The sequence below is a fragment of the Heterocephalus glaber genome, unplaced genomic scaffold, assembly GCF_053883595.1.
Source record: "Heterocephalus glaber isolate CG9 unplaced genomic scaffold, H.glaber_assembly_v1.0 deba00001595, whole genome shotgun sequence".
NCBI classification, from domain to species: domain Eukaryota; kingdom Metazoa; phylum Chordata; class Mammalia; order Rodentia; family Bathyergidae; genus Heterocephalus; species Heterocephalus glaber.
The window spans coordinates 55,913-72,442 of record NW_028258370.1 but is presented as its reverse complement, the minus strand read 5'-3'; the positions used below and the strand labels follow the sequence as shown (position 1 = coordinate 72,442).

The 16,530-nt window shown below is 44.0% G+C and overlaps 1 protein-coding gene across 1 annotated transcript in view; it reads right to left on the bottom strand.

Moving 5' to 3' along the window:
- Positions 1–3,523: 3,523 nt before the first annotated feature.
- The window catches only part of LOC147823220 (melanoma-associated antigen B16-like), a 68,919-nt gene continuing 55,912 nt past the window's right edge, over positions 3,524–16,530 (bottom strand). The window contains 3 exon segments of the mRNA XM_087193778.1: positions 3,524–4,329; positions 4,332–5,145; positions 8,635–8,711. Of these exon segments, the coding sequence (XP_087049904.1) occupies positions 4,091–4,329; positions 4,332–5,082 (990 nt within the window). The 5' untranslated portion in view covers positions 5,083–5,145; positions 8,635–8,711 and the 3' untranslated portion in view covers positions 3,524–4,090.

Genomic DNA, 16,530 nt, shown 5'->3' with positions numbered 1-16,530 from the left:
AGAACTTTTTCTAATACCCCTTTCAGTTCAAGGCTCAGTTTCCAAGGTCAAATTCTGTGAAATTTTCCAAACATTTTCCACATCCTGTCATGTTGTGTTTCTCTTTTTGGGGGATTATTGCCACACACGGGCTAACAGCGAGTGTTTTAAATGATCCCATACAGTGAGACTGAGCACTGAAATCCCCCTACCCATTTTTGGGTTGGGCATTGAACCCAGGACCATGACACAGAGCTACCTGCATAAACATCTATTGTGAATTTGTTATTTTTATTATTTCCAGATTTGGTCTGTCTCAGTTGTTATGTGGCCCTGGGGTGACTTTAGATTCTCTTCCCTCAGCCTATGTGATTCCTGGGATTACAGGCATGCATCACCATGTCTGCCTGATATTTTTCTTTCTTATGATAGTTTGCATCAAATCATACCTGTTTTAGTAGGTTTTTGTCACTGTGACCAAATTCTTGAGAAAGTAAACTTGAAGGAAGAAATTTGTCTTTTGGTTCATGGTTTCAGAGATTTCAGTCCACGGTCAGCTGGGTCCACTGATTTTGGGCCAGAGCAATCCCCACAATCCCATCACCAGGCCTTTGAGGTACATTTTCAATACAAAATATGACAATACCTTTCCACACATAGCTATGCCATAATTTCTAACACCTTAAGAGGGTGACAATTTTCTACTTCCTATTGACTCATGGTCAAAGTCTAAATTTCTACTATCTTCAGGATGAGGGAACACACCTGACAGTGTGCTACACCCATAGAAAAGAGGAAAAAGTAAAACAGGATTTTTTTCCCTGGGTTGTAAGTCAGAAAAGACACAGTGTTGAATTACTTCTGTCTTTGCTGAACAAAGATGCCATGTCTGGCAATAAAACAGGTTTCATTGTCTGAAGAAGTCTGGGAAGGTCACGAAAACATCCACATGAGATGCGTCACCTGGTGAGTTCCGTGTGCTTTACCATACCTCTTTTCCATGGATGGAGGCTTCATAAGTTACCACAGATTCTTCTAACTCACATTTTGTCATTCTTTAAACCCCTGCCAAAATAACTGCCCTGAGCTTATTGTTTGCCAAATTGCAATGAGGGGAACTTATTACACTTCTCTTTGAAAGAAATGAGTGCTGCCTCTCCATGCCCTTGGCATATTACACCCACCTCAGGAGATTTTAGGTCACCGATCTCAGAGACATCCTTCTTTTCAGAAACTCCTTGGAGCTCACATGTATAGAATACTCAGTTTACTAACTGGGTTTGATTGCACGGGTAAGCTCAATCGTAGATCTGTGTGATCAGTAACCAGTTCCCAGTATATCATCTGATGAAAGCTCCACTGCAAATGTCACTGTGACTTCCGTGCACTCTCTCCAACTTCAGTATTAGACCTCCCAATGGATGACACAGCAAAAGAGACTCTCCTCAGCAGCTTCCTGGAAAACTACTTTTCGAATGTGGAAGAGACACCCAACAGGGTGGTCATGCCAGAATTTCACTGTCAAATTTATCTTCTAACTGGAATGTGATTTGCCCTCAGAGGAGCACCAGTGTGAAGAAACCAACAAGGAGTGGGAGTGCACTCTGGAAGGGGGAGGACAGGAGATTCCGCACTGTTTCTCCCCATGAGAACAGCATACAACCCTTACAGGAGGGTGTGCTGAAGGCCAGCAAGTCTGATTCCAGTATGAACAAGAGGGCACACTGTAGACAACCAAGAGAAACATGCCATAAGGCAAGGAGTTGGCAAAATATCAGCACGGAGACCCAGGTGGTTCTCAAGAAATCTTGGGAGAAGGGGAAGCAGCACTCTACCAAAGGAATCCCACAGATAAACAAACCTAAAGTTGTGTTTGAATCTGATTTCACCTTCCTGTCTTAATCCTGCTTTAAGTTCATTGGTCACAGCATGTTTCCTTTTACATCCTGAGAGTCATGAAAGGATTCTGACAATAGAAATCAGCCCAGGGACAGAGGTGTAATCCAGGTGAAAGAGGCAATTCTAGATGAACTCAATAAAGAGGTCTCACCCCAGTGTGGATGACCAGATACGTGAAAGAGGACACGATCACACGCGCTCAGACCAGAGTGTCAATTGGCTTGGATAATTCCCATCTTCTAGGACCATGTACAGTGTGTAAAGTATATGAAGAAGATGGCAAAATGCCTGGCGTATTTCAAGTTTTTGCTGAACAGCAGTTATTGCTTTGATTATGTAGAATTCAAATCTACTTTTGGGATAGGGATTTGGCTCAATGATGCTGCCACCTGCTTCACAAGCACAAGGTCCTGAGCTCAATCCCTGGTACCAAAAACTATCTACTTTTATCTGTGTATGATGTAAATACAGGCTTTCTCAGAAAACAAAATGCCATGGGGCCGGGACTATCCAATCAGACAAAAATTATCATCAGCAAGTAAAACAATAATGTTGCGCCCTCAACGTTCAGAATTTAATTTAGGTTTAAGGCTGCCTTCTTCAGTAGTATGATTGAAATCTTGTGGAAATTCAAACTCCTGTCCCTGCTCGAAGTTGTCCTACAATCCAAATCCTGCTTTTATTCATGCCACACCTCTCCACCAAATGTTTGCCCTTACTTATGGCTTGTCAAATTACAAGCGAGATAAGCAACATACAATTCCCTTTTAAGGGGGACCTGGGGTGCACGCTTGTCATCCCTGCACCCTGGGAGGCAGCAGTGGGAGGATAAGTTCTAGCACACCCTGGGCGATGTAACAATTTGGCCAGGTCTTGACTCAAAAATAACAAATAAAAAGGGCTGAGGATGTAGCATAGTGCGAAGGCCCTGGGTTCAGCACACAGTACCTCCTCCCAAAATGTTGCCCTGAAAGAAGTGAGCATTGTCTCTTCTGGGTGAAGGCAATGCATCCCCACCCACATTTGATTTTCAGTAACTAGTCAAAGGAGCATCATCCTTATTCCTCAAAAAACACTTGAATAAAACATGCCGTTTGTGTAGTGATCAACTGTATTGAAGAAGAGAGGAGAATGTCTACCATTTCTGGCACAGGTGAGAAGCCTCTCAGAATTACCCAGGATCAACAGAGAACACTGATAGACAATTTTCACTACAGGCTTCCGGGATTCAAATCTGAGAAATACATTTTGAGAGGCTAGTCCCTGCTCGCCATTCCTTCATCCTCCTCTGACACACAGTCCAGCTTAAACTAACGCTGAGTTCCTTTAAAGAATTTGGTTTTCAGATGTTCCAAGCAATGCTTGTGAGAAAACACTTACACAGAAACGGATGTGGACTTGCCCCCTCCTCCTCCGTGCACGTACCTTCTTTCTACTTGTCCTTGGATATTAGAAGGCCTATTTTCCTGTCTCCAAGGCTACTGCTCCTACGTTAAAACTCTACAGGTGGCTTCTCAGTTCCCCTGACCCCAGGATCCCCAGTAGTAGTGCGCTGCTTTCCCAGAGCAGGTACACGATTCAGGGTTGGAGAAGACGGAACCAGTATCCGCATTATGCAATTCATTCAGCTTTATTTCTCCTAAACTCGGTAAAGCAGATGAACAAAGCCATTTATAAGTCATTTAATTTTACAGAACAAGACACTAAAAGGAATAAGAAAAGGGAGCGACTTTTATAATTTCTACTTCTTTCAGCTGATGCCAGGTGCATTAAGACTGAGATCTTTCATATTTCCAAAAAAAGTCTATGTAAATTCAATGTGTTGTTATATTCCACATGACCATATAAAATGATGCTTTGAGATTTCATTTTATCATATAGACATGATCATACTAGTTAATCTCATAAATGGAATGATGTGTGAATATTATTATTTGGATATTCAAGATATTGAAACTAAGCCTCTTTTAAATGAAGTAACATTTGTTGAAAAATACAACCTTCAAAAATAAAACACTAAATTGTCAGGTTACACATTGAAAACTAACATGTGAATGATATATTCTGTTTTCCTGTCAGACCCATCCCACCACAGGTACCTATATTCTTTCAATACTAGCATTCTCCTGGAACAAACTATCTACTCTTGGAACAATAAGTGAACAATCCACCTGTCACTTGACTAGGTGTGGGAGAAACTACTGCCCCACGCTCAGTAACTTGCAGTGGACCTGGAACCGGAAGCAGCGCTCAGGGAGATACTGGCTAGTGCTCTCTCCACATTCTCTAGCAGAGCCTCTGCATGCTGAGATGGGAAATGACACGGGTCAGTCCCCAGAATCTTGGCCAAAAACTCCAGCACTTTCATCTTGCTGGTTTCAGCACAGGCTCTTGGGCCCCACAGGAATTCATACTGCAGAGGATCACTGTTGGCCACCGGCCGGTATTCCCATACTTTTCCTTCACAAATTCTTTGGTGATGACCTCCCTGGGCTCCCCAAACAGGAGGTGATCCTTCCCAGAATACATCCCTGCCAGATTCAGTGCTTTCCAGACCTCCTCTTCAGTGGCACGGTTGCCCTTCATGAAGATCACACCCAGGACAAGTATCAAGAGGCCAGTCTTGGGCATGCTCTCTCCATCACTCCGCATCCCATCGTAGGTGAGGCCCAGCTTGATGAAGACACCATAGCAGTGGTTGATGGGATCCACTTCCTTCACATCTAAGCCAAAGACCGTCTCTATGCTCTCACAGGCTCGCAGTAGGATCTGGGGGAAGTACGCCTCATCCTCCTGCATGATAACCTTCAACATATCTGCCTTCCTTATTGGCTCTTTCATTTGATACTTGAGCAGCATGAAACCCACTAAGAAGGACACTTTCTCATCCAGAGCATCACGGGGCACATTCCCAGGGGCTGCCGCAGCCTGTCTGGTACTTGAGATCTGCTCATTACCTTGGCTACTAACACCCTCCTCAGAATTGCTCAGAGAGAAACAGGAATACTGAAGGCCCTCAGAAGTATTGCGTGACTCAGCCACAGGTGCCTCCTCCAGAGTGCCAGGAACAAGAGGATGGCATGAGGAGGAAAATTTCTCTTCCTCAGCCCGGCAGACCTGGGCTGTCTCTAGGCCTGGGGTCTCACTGCATACCTGAAGGTCTTCATCCTCTAGGCATGCTAGATTTTCCTGACACTGAGACATAATGGCGTGAGTGAACGGCTGGAGGAAGGAAAGTTGACAGAGTGGGCAATGAAGAATCGCTACCTAAGGGAGAAAGGAAGAAAGGGAGGATGTCAGTGTCCTCAGCATTAATGCTCAACTATAGTGGCTCTGATGGAAGCTTCTACCAAACACTTTACCTGAGAAGAGTGCTATAAGGCCTCTCTAGACTCTTGTGCTCCTGGTTTCTATGTCCCCAAAAAACCTGAAGGAGCAAGTAACAATCCTCCAGAGGGCACTGCCAGAGATCTGACTGGAGAATTCTCTGGAATCATAGGAGACAGCAACGTTGGGCTCTGTATCACTGTCCACTTCATTGCTGAGGAAGGTGGTAGATTATGTAGGAGATATCATTTGTATCCAGGCAGGAGCGATGACTACTTAATGAGTGTATTTTTACCCCCTCTGACAATTGCAGTGGCCTCCCCAAGACATCAGATGATTTGGTGAGGTGTCGCCTGTAACTCAAACCCTTCCCTTTTCACTTGCATGTCTAAACATAAGGCTAGGATTGATTCTTTGGGAATCCAACTCTTTGTAGTAGGTGATCATTTATATTTCTTGCCTTAGCTTCCCGTGGGTCTTGAGGCCTAACCACTCTCAAGCAAGTCCATATCCTCTATCTACAAAAGCAGCTCTCTGTCTTACTTGCCTGTGAATAAATCAAGGAATGACACTGTGTATCCACTGGCACTTCCCTGGAGTAATTCAAGGGCTAGATGGGAGAGAACACTGTGTTCTGGGGAGGGCCATGCACTTGCTTCAAGGCCCTAATCAGAAGCACTGACAGCATCTACACACTGCCGTCTGCTAATGTGATATGACACTGGCATTTGGATCAAGAACAACTCTCGGGGACTTGGGCAGGGGCTGAAGGGTTAAACTGCATGACAAAAGCAGGCTTGCTCTGTGAGAAGGGAATAGCTAAAGACAAGAATTTTAGATTAGTGAGGCGTGTTGTATCTAGCTGTTGTCATTCTCCTTTCCCCAAGAAAGCTGCCTATCCTTGAGACAGATCCTTGACCCAACTGCTGTATTTCTGGCTTTTTTCTCTTGCACTGATATTCTGAATAAAAGCCAGAGAGTTCTCAGCTTCACTGCTGCTCCTAGGAGTCTCCCTAATACTGGGTGCTTATGGTTGAGAGAGCCCCTCTGACCTCCTCAGTGACTGGACTAAGTCTCATCTCTGAGCAATCCTTCTTCATCGTTCGTGGCACCACAATCCCACACTGTGACAAACAATCCTGACCAAAAACTCCCCAGAAGTACCACTGTGGGCCACTGTTCAGCTGAAAGCTGCCTATGGCTCCCTGGCTTGATAAAGTTGTCACGGTACTTTGGTAACCCTATGCCTGTGGTGGAGTCTTCCCAGGCCTTACTGCATGTCTCCATGTGCATCCTCCACATTTCCTGGGCACCATACACACTGGAGGCTCAACATGCAACATTCACACCTACACCACCACCTCCCTAAAACACCAGTGCATGAAGTGAGCTGGTGAGACTGGGCCACCATGTCCGGATCCTCTAATGGAATGAACAGGAGATTGCAGCCAGTATGTCTATTCTCACTTACACTGTGGAGGGTGGTCATTACTTGGCCCTGTCAAGGTCGACACAACTCTTTACAGTGTGGGATGCTCCTTCTGTCCTCTGAACTGACATTGCTGACTTTGACTAAGTACCTATGTCACTATGACCATTCAGGAAGAGTCAGCAACATCACATGTGACCATGTTTGTCTCCATTTTCCCAAGTGCTGTGGCAAGCCTGAATTCTGTTGGATCAGTGTGTTCTGAGATGTGTGTTGTCATCCTGACTCTGGGGCTTTCCCTTGAGTAATGCAACTTTTTGGGACATACAGCAATGCTTCAGTTCAAGAATACTTCCGTTTGCAAGCAATTTGGTTCTCAAACAAAAGCGTTCAGCAAAACTTTGCTTCCGTTCACAGAGTCCACATCAGGCGACAAACATGACCACAACCATCTTCCCCACACAAACACAAATAGAGCCATCTCCCCCAAATCAGGAAAGAAATCCATGTGTAAACCAAGGTACCACTGTAATATCACTTCTTCAGACCCAAACCTTCACAAGTCTACATTTACCTTACATGAAATACAGAGATATGATAGACTGACTGGTTTACCATGCTTCCAGCAGCTCAAATCATGATGAAGCAAGGAATGATCAGACGCCATCTTCTGAAATGCTGCTTCCTCGGGCACTCAGTCAGTGTTTAATCCTTCCCTACCGAGCTACGGTCCCCAGTTCTGATAACTATCATCGCTTCTGCTAGAAACTGGCCTCACATCCATGAGACAACTGGGAAGGAAGGGATAAGACATCTCATACATCTACCAAACCTGGCTTACCAGTGCTCTCACCAAAGGGAAGACCTCTGCATAAGGGTAGGTAGCCTCCTCACACCTCTTCAGGGTCCTCACTCTGATCTTGGTAGGCTTTCTGACTCATTCTCCAGCTTATCTAGAGGGCCCTCCAAGGGATGGATGTGATGTGGGCCCTACACAGCAAAATACTTCCCTCGCTGGAAGCCCAGGAAGGAAAAGAACGAATACCTCTTCAGGTGATGCCTGCCTGAGACCTCCTGAACTGAGCGCAGAAATGGAGTTGGTTGGGCCCCTATTGTGTTTAGGGGGATGATAGCGTCGGTCCTTGACCTCGCCTTGCTCGCCAGACACTTACTCCTATGTTAACCAGAGACTGCCTTTGATACCAAGACCCTCACTTCCCTGAGAGGCGTGAAAATCAAATGAGAGCATAGAAATTCGGACCATTCCTGCCAGGAGGATCTAATGGATTAATGCAGCCAGAGTGAAGTTTTGAGGGTCCCAAATGTACTAGAATAAACATCTTCCCAGTAGTCACTTAATGTCTACACATTGGCTCCTGCTCCTGTGTGAATCTCTCTCTGTTGGCCTGCTATCCCTTCCTTATGCTAAAGACTCACCTCCTAAAGAACAACTAGGAGGAACTGATGGAATATTACATATGTGTGGCTTTGCTGGGAGCCCTGCCCTCTAGATCACTATGGCCAGGCCTAACTCGCCTTCTCCCATGGATGAGGCAGGGCCCTGAGGGAGGAGAACAGGACACAGGAGGACAGAGGGCGTGGGGGAGCAAAGCCTGGTGGAGAAGAGCACTGGCTTCCTCCCTGCCCATTGGCCAGCCAACCATCAAGCATGACATCCTGCAGACCTTAGCTACTCCCCTGGCTCCACTTACACACCAGCCCCCTTTTCCTCCCCCTGCGCTTCCCTTATCTCCACCACTATAAGTAAATGCTCTGCTGTTGCCTGGTGGTCTTTTTCTCCCATCAGGAGTTAATGCCCCACCTGGCCCCATCCTATATCTCTTTGTCTTTTCTTAATCTCCCACTGTCATTTCTCACTCTGTGGAACCTTTAGCCATGGCAAGGCTTGACATCCCATGATGGACAACATGGATGCACATGGTGGGGCCACCTGTGTTCTGAGCTGACTGGCTGTATCACAACTAAATTCGAGTTCTTACCTTAAATTCTGCCAGAACCTGGGAATTCTCTGTCCGATGATCTGGTCACGCACTCTCACACTGAAGCCCTCACTCCTCTAAAAGAAAACAGAAAGGACACCATGAAGTTATCTGACCTGTTTGTTCCTATCCCACGTTCTTTCCAGAGTGGACCAAAGAGTTTGTGTAGAGGCTCAGGTTGATCCTTTATTTCAGAGTATGTGGTTCAGATGATCTTCTGTCAGAGTGACTGAGTCCTCACAGGGCCTGGGATTTATCCACCTGACCTGAGTTTGCCCTCCCACCATAAAATCTCCTTCCCACTAAAAGCCACGTTGTAGTGATCGAGTTTCTCTTCCAGATATCTCTGCTGAAAACTACCCAGAGTTCCACGTGAACTGTGAGACCACATATGTGCACGTGGGGTCTTTTTCCTTCAGACACATCTTGCTGAAACCTCTGGAAACCCAGCATTACTTCTGTGAACCTGACAAAATCCAGTTGTATGCTTTGAACAAAACCTACATTTCCCTGAGAGGTCAGAAGGAAATGAGACATCTCCTCAGGCTGTCATCTGTCCTGTTGGTCTCCCAGGACCTTGCTGACAGCAAGGGAAGAGCTTTTTGGATCCTCCTCTGCCTGCTACTTGTTATTCTCGCAACCTTCACATGCACTCTGAATGTGCCGCCTGTTATCTATTATCAGTCAAGACTCCAACTTTCTCACATAGCCCAGAAGGGATTTTTGAGACACCTCAGGCACGGGACATCCAGAACAGACCACAGGTCCTGGATACTGTGCTGCACTCTCTGCTTTGGGGTGGGGGATAACCTTAAGAATTCACTCAAGGTCCCCACCTGGGGTCCTTTCAGGCCTCAGAAACTGGATTTCTTTCTCTGAAGACACGATGCTGCCTACGTATGACTAAGGCCTCACCACCTTTAGATTCTTTAGGGAGATGTCTGTGGGGAACTCTTTCCTCCACTGGTGCCCAGAGACTGGGGACTGACAGGAGGGCTGAAGCTCAGTCCTTTGGTCACAATTCTGCAATGATAGCTTAGTTACTCAAAGAGGTTTGGTTTTGTTGTTTTCTGTTTTCTGTACTGGCCACTGAGCCCAGGGTCTTTGCATTGAGATTCATCTCCAGTGCTTTTCAATTTTTTAAAAAAATTTTGTGACAAGGACTTGTTAAGAGGCTAAGACCATCTCTCTGGGCTGGCAATGGCCATCCTCTTGCTACAGCCTCCCAGATTGTTGGAGTCACAGCCTTGCGACATAACACAGGGTTTTTTCCTGCCCTGCAGTACTGAGGATTGAACCCCAGCAGGCCCTGTGCACTTATGGGCATTGTTAGTTTAAAGCCCCCCAGCAGCCTTACTTCTACTCTATGTTTAAGGCCTGCTCACTGCTTCATTCCATCCCTCATTCCACTTCCCAGCCCAAGCTCTATCCCTTACCCCAGGGATAAAAGCTTCTGCCTTGCCTCTTGGGGCCTGGTGGAAGTCTACTTCAGACTCCCAAAATGTGACTCTACTTATGCTACTAATTCTGCCTTGATCAGTAGTCTCTGGTTCTTAAGTCTACCTAATATTTGGTGCTGAAACCTGGGAGGCCTTTGTGAGGGGACCAGTCAGTCCACAAGGCCACCCTTGCTCCTGTCATCCTTCCACACAACACCGGCCATCTTCTCTGATCCAGGAAGTAAACTCCTAGGAATCCAGTGAGTCTCTGGATCTCCTCCAAAGGTCCTTGCCCCTTCCTTCCATCCATCTGTCCATAAGTCCTGTTACTCGATCTTGGTCCTCCCAGGCCTGGGGCGCTGTCCTCTTCCCCTGGTCCCTCAGGAGATGCAGGACACTGGTCTCCTGCTGGTGGCCACCATTTCCCTGAGATTATTCAAGGACACTTCTGTCTCTATGGTTTTTCTTCCTTTGACCTGGAGACCCTATCCACTCTACTCTAGGCAACTCCGACTCAGCCCTCTGACTACCCGAAGACTCACCTTTGTTTTAGCTTTTTAAAAATCAAAAAACCCTCTACCTGGGAGGGGGAACTATCAAACCAAAACAATTTATGACACCTTTGAATCCCAAATACTTCAACATTTAAATACCTTTATTCACCACAAGGTCAAGTGCTCAGAAGTGCCTATACAGACATGTTGCCACCTTCTCAGTCATCCTTCACTTTGGTAATCCTCTACTACATTCCAACTTCTCCTTTGTGATCAATCTACATTTGACTCTAATTCTCTCCTCGCACTTGAATTTGATCTCTCCAACCATCCACCTCCACCCCCACATGTCCCTCAAACTTCGGCCCCTTCTTCTTCATCCTCACCTTTTCCCTCCCTCCCTTTCTTCCAGTCTTCCCAACTCTACCATCAGACGTTTCTTCTCATTCTACCTCTTCTCCCTTTCTACCACCCTTTTGCCCACCCACTGCCCACTTTCGTGCACACCGACTCTCTCTTAAACCACAGCCTCTGCCAGCCTCTGCCCTCATTCTCTGTGAGGTGGCAGAGTAGAACACATTGTGCACATCCATGATCCCCTTTTCCCTCCATCCTCTCCCAAACTGAAAAACACTTAGGATCCAAGGAATTCTAACTTCTCATCCACTCCTATAGGCTCAATTGGCAAGATGTTAATTTTATCCTCATTTCTACCACCACCCCTGAAAGAAGGACAGGCATCTGAGCCTCTGCATGGCTTTCTCAGACTCTCTCCACGTGTGAGGCCCTAACCCAATGTAGCTGACATTCCTGACAAAGACCCTAAATGGAATTATCAGGCTGACTCCCCTAACTTAAACAATATGTCCCTTTTCATCTCCCATTTGATAGAGGTAAAGAAAAACATGCCATCTAAAGCAGTAAATTATGATAAAAGTCAAGAAATGACTCAAAAACTAGATGAAAATCCAGCAGCCTTTATGAACAGATTCACAGAAGCCATTCTAAAACGGACCACTCTAGAACAGGTCCCAGCTCAGGGAAGGAAGCTCCCCCACTGCCATCCCAGGCTCCTAGGGCCAAGAAGGTGAGCCAGTCCCAGCACCCTGAAGGAAGCTCCCGGCCTCCATCTCAGGCTGCTAGGGCCAAGAAGGTGAGCCTGTCCCAGCACCCTGAAGGAAGCGCCCGGCCTCCATCCCAGGCTCCTAGGGCAGTGAAGCTCAGCCGGTCCCAGCACCCGTAAGGAAGCTCCATACCTCCATCCCAGGCTCCTAGGGCCGAGAAGGTGAGCCAGTCCCAGCACCTGGAGGGAAGCTCCCCACCTCCATCCCAGGCTTCTAGGGCAGTGACGCTCAGCCAGTTGCAGCACTTGGAAGGAAGCTCCCCACCTCCATCCCAGGCTCCGAGGGCCAAGGTGAGCCACTCCCAGCACCCGGAAGGAAGCTCCCCACCTCCATCCCAGGCTCCTAGGGCAGTGAAGCTCAGCCAGTCCCAGCACCCAGAAGGAAGGTTCCCAACTCCATCAAAAGCTCCCAGGGCAGAGAAGCTCAGTGGGTTCCAGCACCCGGAAGAATGCTTCCCCGCTGCCATCCCAGGCTCCTGGGGCCAAAAAGGTGAGCTGGTCCAAGCACCTGGAAGGAAGCTCTCCGCCTCCATCCCAGGCTCCTAGGGCCAAGATGGTGTGCTGGTCTCACCACCTGGAAGGAAGCTCCCTCCGCTGCCATCCCAAGCTCCTAGGGCACAGAAGGTGAGCCGTGTGGGCGCCAGAAGCACCCCCACCCCACAATGAGAAGACACATAAGCCTCAAAAACAAACTTCCGGATCACCTACAGCAACCCCAAAGGGAAACGAGATGGAACACTCTGATACTCAACCACCTGGACTCTCTGAATTGGCAACAAAAGAGGATCTGGGAAAAATGATGTCAGAAATTATTACTCAGATAACAGCAAAGATTTTGCTCATGGTGCAAGACATGATTAATAAATCTAGAGAGGACACAGATAAAAAAATAGAGGATCAGAGGAACATGATGGAATCCCAACATAGGAAACAAATGGAATCCATAAAACACATACAAACAGATTTCCAAGAGATTAAAAACTCCATCGAAAGTCTGCACAGCAGAATGAACCAATGTGAGGATAGAATTGCACATATAGAAGATAAGATTGCAATTAGTGAGGAGGAAAAGAGAAATTGCTTAAAATTGTAAGGGAACATGAGAAATCAATCCAGCAGCTGCTAGACGATGCAAAGAAGAATAACATAAGACTGATTGGAGTCAATGAAGAAAGAGGAGAGAGTGCAGATGACATAAAAAAACTCTTCACAGAAGTGATGGCAGAAAACATCCCAAGGAGGGGAAAAGAACTTGACATAAAGATATCTGAGGCATATAGGACTCCAGCTAGCCTTAATCAAAAAAACCCTACACATAGGTATATAATAGTTAGGATTCCAGAAATCCAACAGAAGAATAATATTCTACAGGCAGTGAGAGAAAAGAAACAAATCACATACAAACGAAAGCCCATCAGAATCACAGCAGACTTCTCAATGCAAACCCTCAAGGCAAGAAGAGCTTGGAGTGATGTATTTCAAGCCCTAAAGGAAAACAGCCTCCAACCCAGATTGATGTACCCTGCAAAACTATCTTTCAAAATTGATGGAGAAATAAGATACTTTGATGATAAAGAGCACCCCAGGAACTTCATGAATACCAAACCGGCACTCCAAAAAATTTTAGAAAATACCCTAGGAAAAGACAATGAGGATCACAACCCCAGGAAACCCAGCAGAATGAATCCACTGGGCGTGACAAATTAAACGCAAAGGGGGAGAATCCAACCAAAAGAAAAAGTCATGACAAGGCTTTTAAAACTTTTGACTTCATCTCCCTAATGAGTGTATAATTCAATCTTGTTATTGTACTGATTAGTATTTTTCTGATTCTAGAGTTGCACACCTTTCCTCGTGCTGTACTGGCTATTTATCATCTTCTTCTGTCTACTTTTTAATTGGGTTGTCTATTAATGAGCTGGTCATAGGTTATATGCATTGGAAATATGGTCTGTTTAAGGACTACTTTTCATTTTAATGATGTCATTTAAAGTTCTAAATTTTGATGGAATCTCATTTATCAATTTTTTTCTTTTATACATCATGTTTTTTGTATCCTAGGTAGTTCTTGCCTACCCTAAATTCATAAACATTTTCCCTTATAATTTCTTCTTAAAGTTTTATACTTTTAGGCTTTCATATTTAGGTTCATAGATCCCTTCAAGTTGTTTTCATGTATGGAAATAAAGGGTTGAGGTTAACTTTTTATATACAGATACCAGGTGTTCTAGTGCCATTTGCTGAAAACACTATCTCTTCCTCGGCTCTTGAATTGAGTTTATATTCTATAAAATGCTAATGTTAAATAATCTTTCAAAAGTCAGTGGACCATATATATGTGGCTGTATTTCTAGATTCTCTGTTTTATTCCAATGATCTATATGTCTGTCCTTACACCAACACTGCCTTGATTACTGTAGCTTTAGAAGAAGTCTAAAATTAGGTACTAAACGTCTTCCAACACTGTTTTTTTTTTTCTTTCTTTTTACTTTTCTAGGTCCTTTGTACTTGTACATAACTTTTAAATTTCAATATCCAATTCTTCATTTATAGGAAGTATACATAGATCTGAATTTTTATATATACCTTGTCTTTTCTAATCCTGCTAAATTCAAATACAAGTTCTAGGGGCTCCTAGAGATTTCTTAGTATTTTCTCTGTAGATGATCATTTCATCTACATATAAAGATTTTACTTCTTCCTTGCCAATCCTATCCTAATTGTGTCATTTTATTGCCAGACTCTTTTGGTTGGGCCTAGGTTTCAAAGTTTAATGGACAGATAAAGAGTAAGCATATCTGCCCTTGTTCCCCACCTTAAGGAGAAAGCATTGTATCTTCTCCATTCATAGAAGGTGTTCTCGCTGGAAGTATGGAGTACATGTCTTTGATCTGTTGAGAAGGTTCTGTTCTACTTCTAGTCTCCTGATAGCTTTTACCATGAACAGCTGTAGAATTTAGTCCAATACTCTTTCTCCAACTAGTGACAGGATCATATGGCTTTCTCCTTTCCTCTGTCAAAATGATGACTTTTGGGGGTGGATCTTCCAATGCTGAACCAACACTGCCATCCTGATAACAAAACCACTTTCTACATCCTGCCAGATCTGACTTCTAAGAGTTTGTTTTGTTAAACAAATTTCTATCTATGTTCGTACTTTTTCTTCTATTATCTTTATCCAGTTTTAGGATTAGCACAACGTTGATTTCCTAAAATGAGGGGAGAAGTGTTCCTTCTTTTTAATGCTTTAATTGTTTGATATAACTTACCAGTTAAAATGTATATGAGCCTGCTGTTGTCATATAGGTAGGTTTTCAAGCTAGGAATATACTTTCATTAATAGGTGCTAGTCAAATTTTATATTTCCTCCAGAGTTAGTTTCATTGATTTGTCTTCCAAGGTACTTCTTAGAAGTTGTCAAATTTATTTCAAAAAAGATTTTTGTAATATGCTTTCTATATCCTTTTAAATTCTGTAAAATCTGTGGTAATGTCTTCTAGATCTTGATATTGTAATTTAAAAAGTGTATAATTGATATTGTGTAATAGGAAGAAAAGGTCTAAAGGAGCAGGGGAAGTGGGAGGAGTAGGGGAAAGGAAAAAAGGGAAAAGAAAAAATATGAGAAAAGGAAAAAATGGAAACAAAGTCTTTGCAAATAGGGAAGGGTGGAGGGGTGAAGGGAGGGCAGGGGAATGGGGAAAAAAATAAGAACCAAGAGACTCATGTGATGGTACAAGATCCCAATGATGACTGTAACTGTATTTTATACCTGAAATGTACCAATAAAGTTAATGGGAAAAAAAGAGAACTGAGGCAGGGTACATTTTGATTTACAAAGGTGTAGCTTCTCCTTTCTATCACATATCTCTAAGCATAGATTAATGCCAGGTGGTTAGTGTTGTCCACATCTGAGTATTGCCACAGTGTGTGACTTGGGTTATCTCTTACTTACCAAGTTTACAATGAATTTATATTTATATTTTATTTATATGTATATGTATTATATATTATATATAACATATAATGTACACAATATATAATACATGATATATTATATCATGTATTATATAATATACATATGATATAATACATAATATCATATATATTATATATTTATTTTATATATTTATGTATATTTACTTATTCTTTATTCATACTTATATTTTATCAGAAACCATAACGATCTGGTGAAAATGTGTACAAGTCACACGTACAAAAGCAACTGTGCCATTAAGAGCAGTGTTCGATTTCAGACCACTGACACTGGTTTTGCTTCTGTATGAGATGGATTTTTGCTGCCATCTTGTAGAGAAATGGAATAATGTTTCAAAATATAAACAAAGTACAGATTTGCTTCGTTTTTTCCTTGCTACTACTCTAGTTGACGCACCTTGCCGCCATCTTGTGGACAAATGGAAAAGTGCTTTTCAAAGTAAACTACAGATTTTTCTCTTGCTTCTCCAGTATTTAATGTGCTTTGGTGCCATCCTGTGGACACATGGAAGAATGCTTTTGAATGTAGAGTGAAAGTACAGACCGGTTCTTGACTTATTGATTTAGCATATCCTGGGCCGGGGATTTAGCTAAGTGGTTCTGGCTCCTGCCTCGCAAGCGGAAGGTCTCGAATTCGATCCCTGGTACAAAAAAAAAGCATATCCTGTATAATTTTTGACACTAAAAATCAATACATGCTTATTAAATCAAATATATAGCAACCAAAAGTAAGAAGAAAGTACACCAGCACATAGTTTCACTTTACCGTTGACTCCAGATTCTGAATTCTTGGCAAGGGTGTCATCCAATTCACAGTGGCGTTTTTCTTTCAGTACAAAGTCTACTT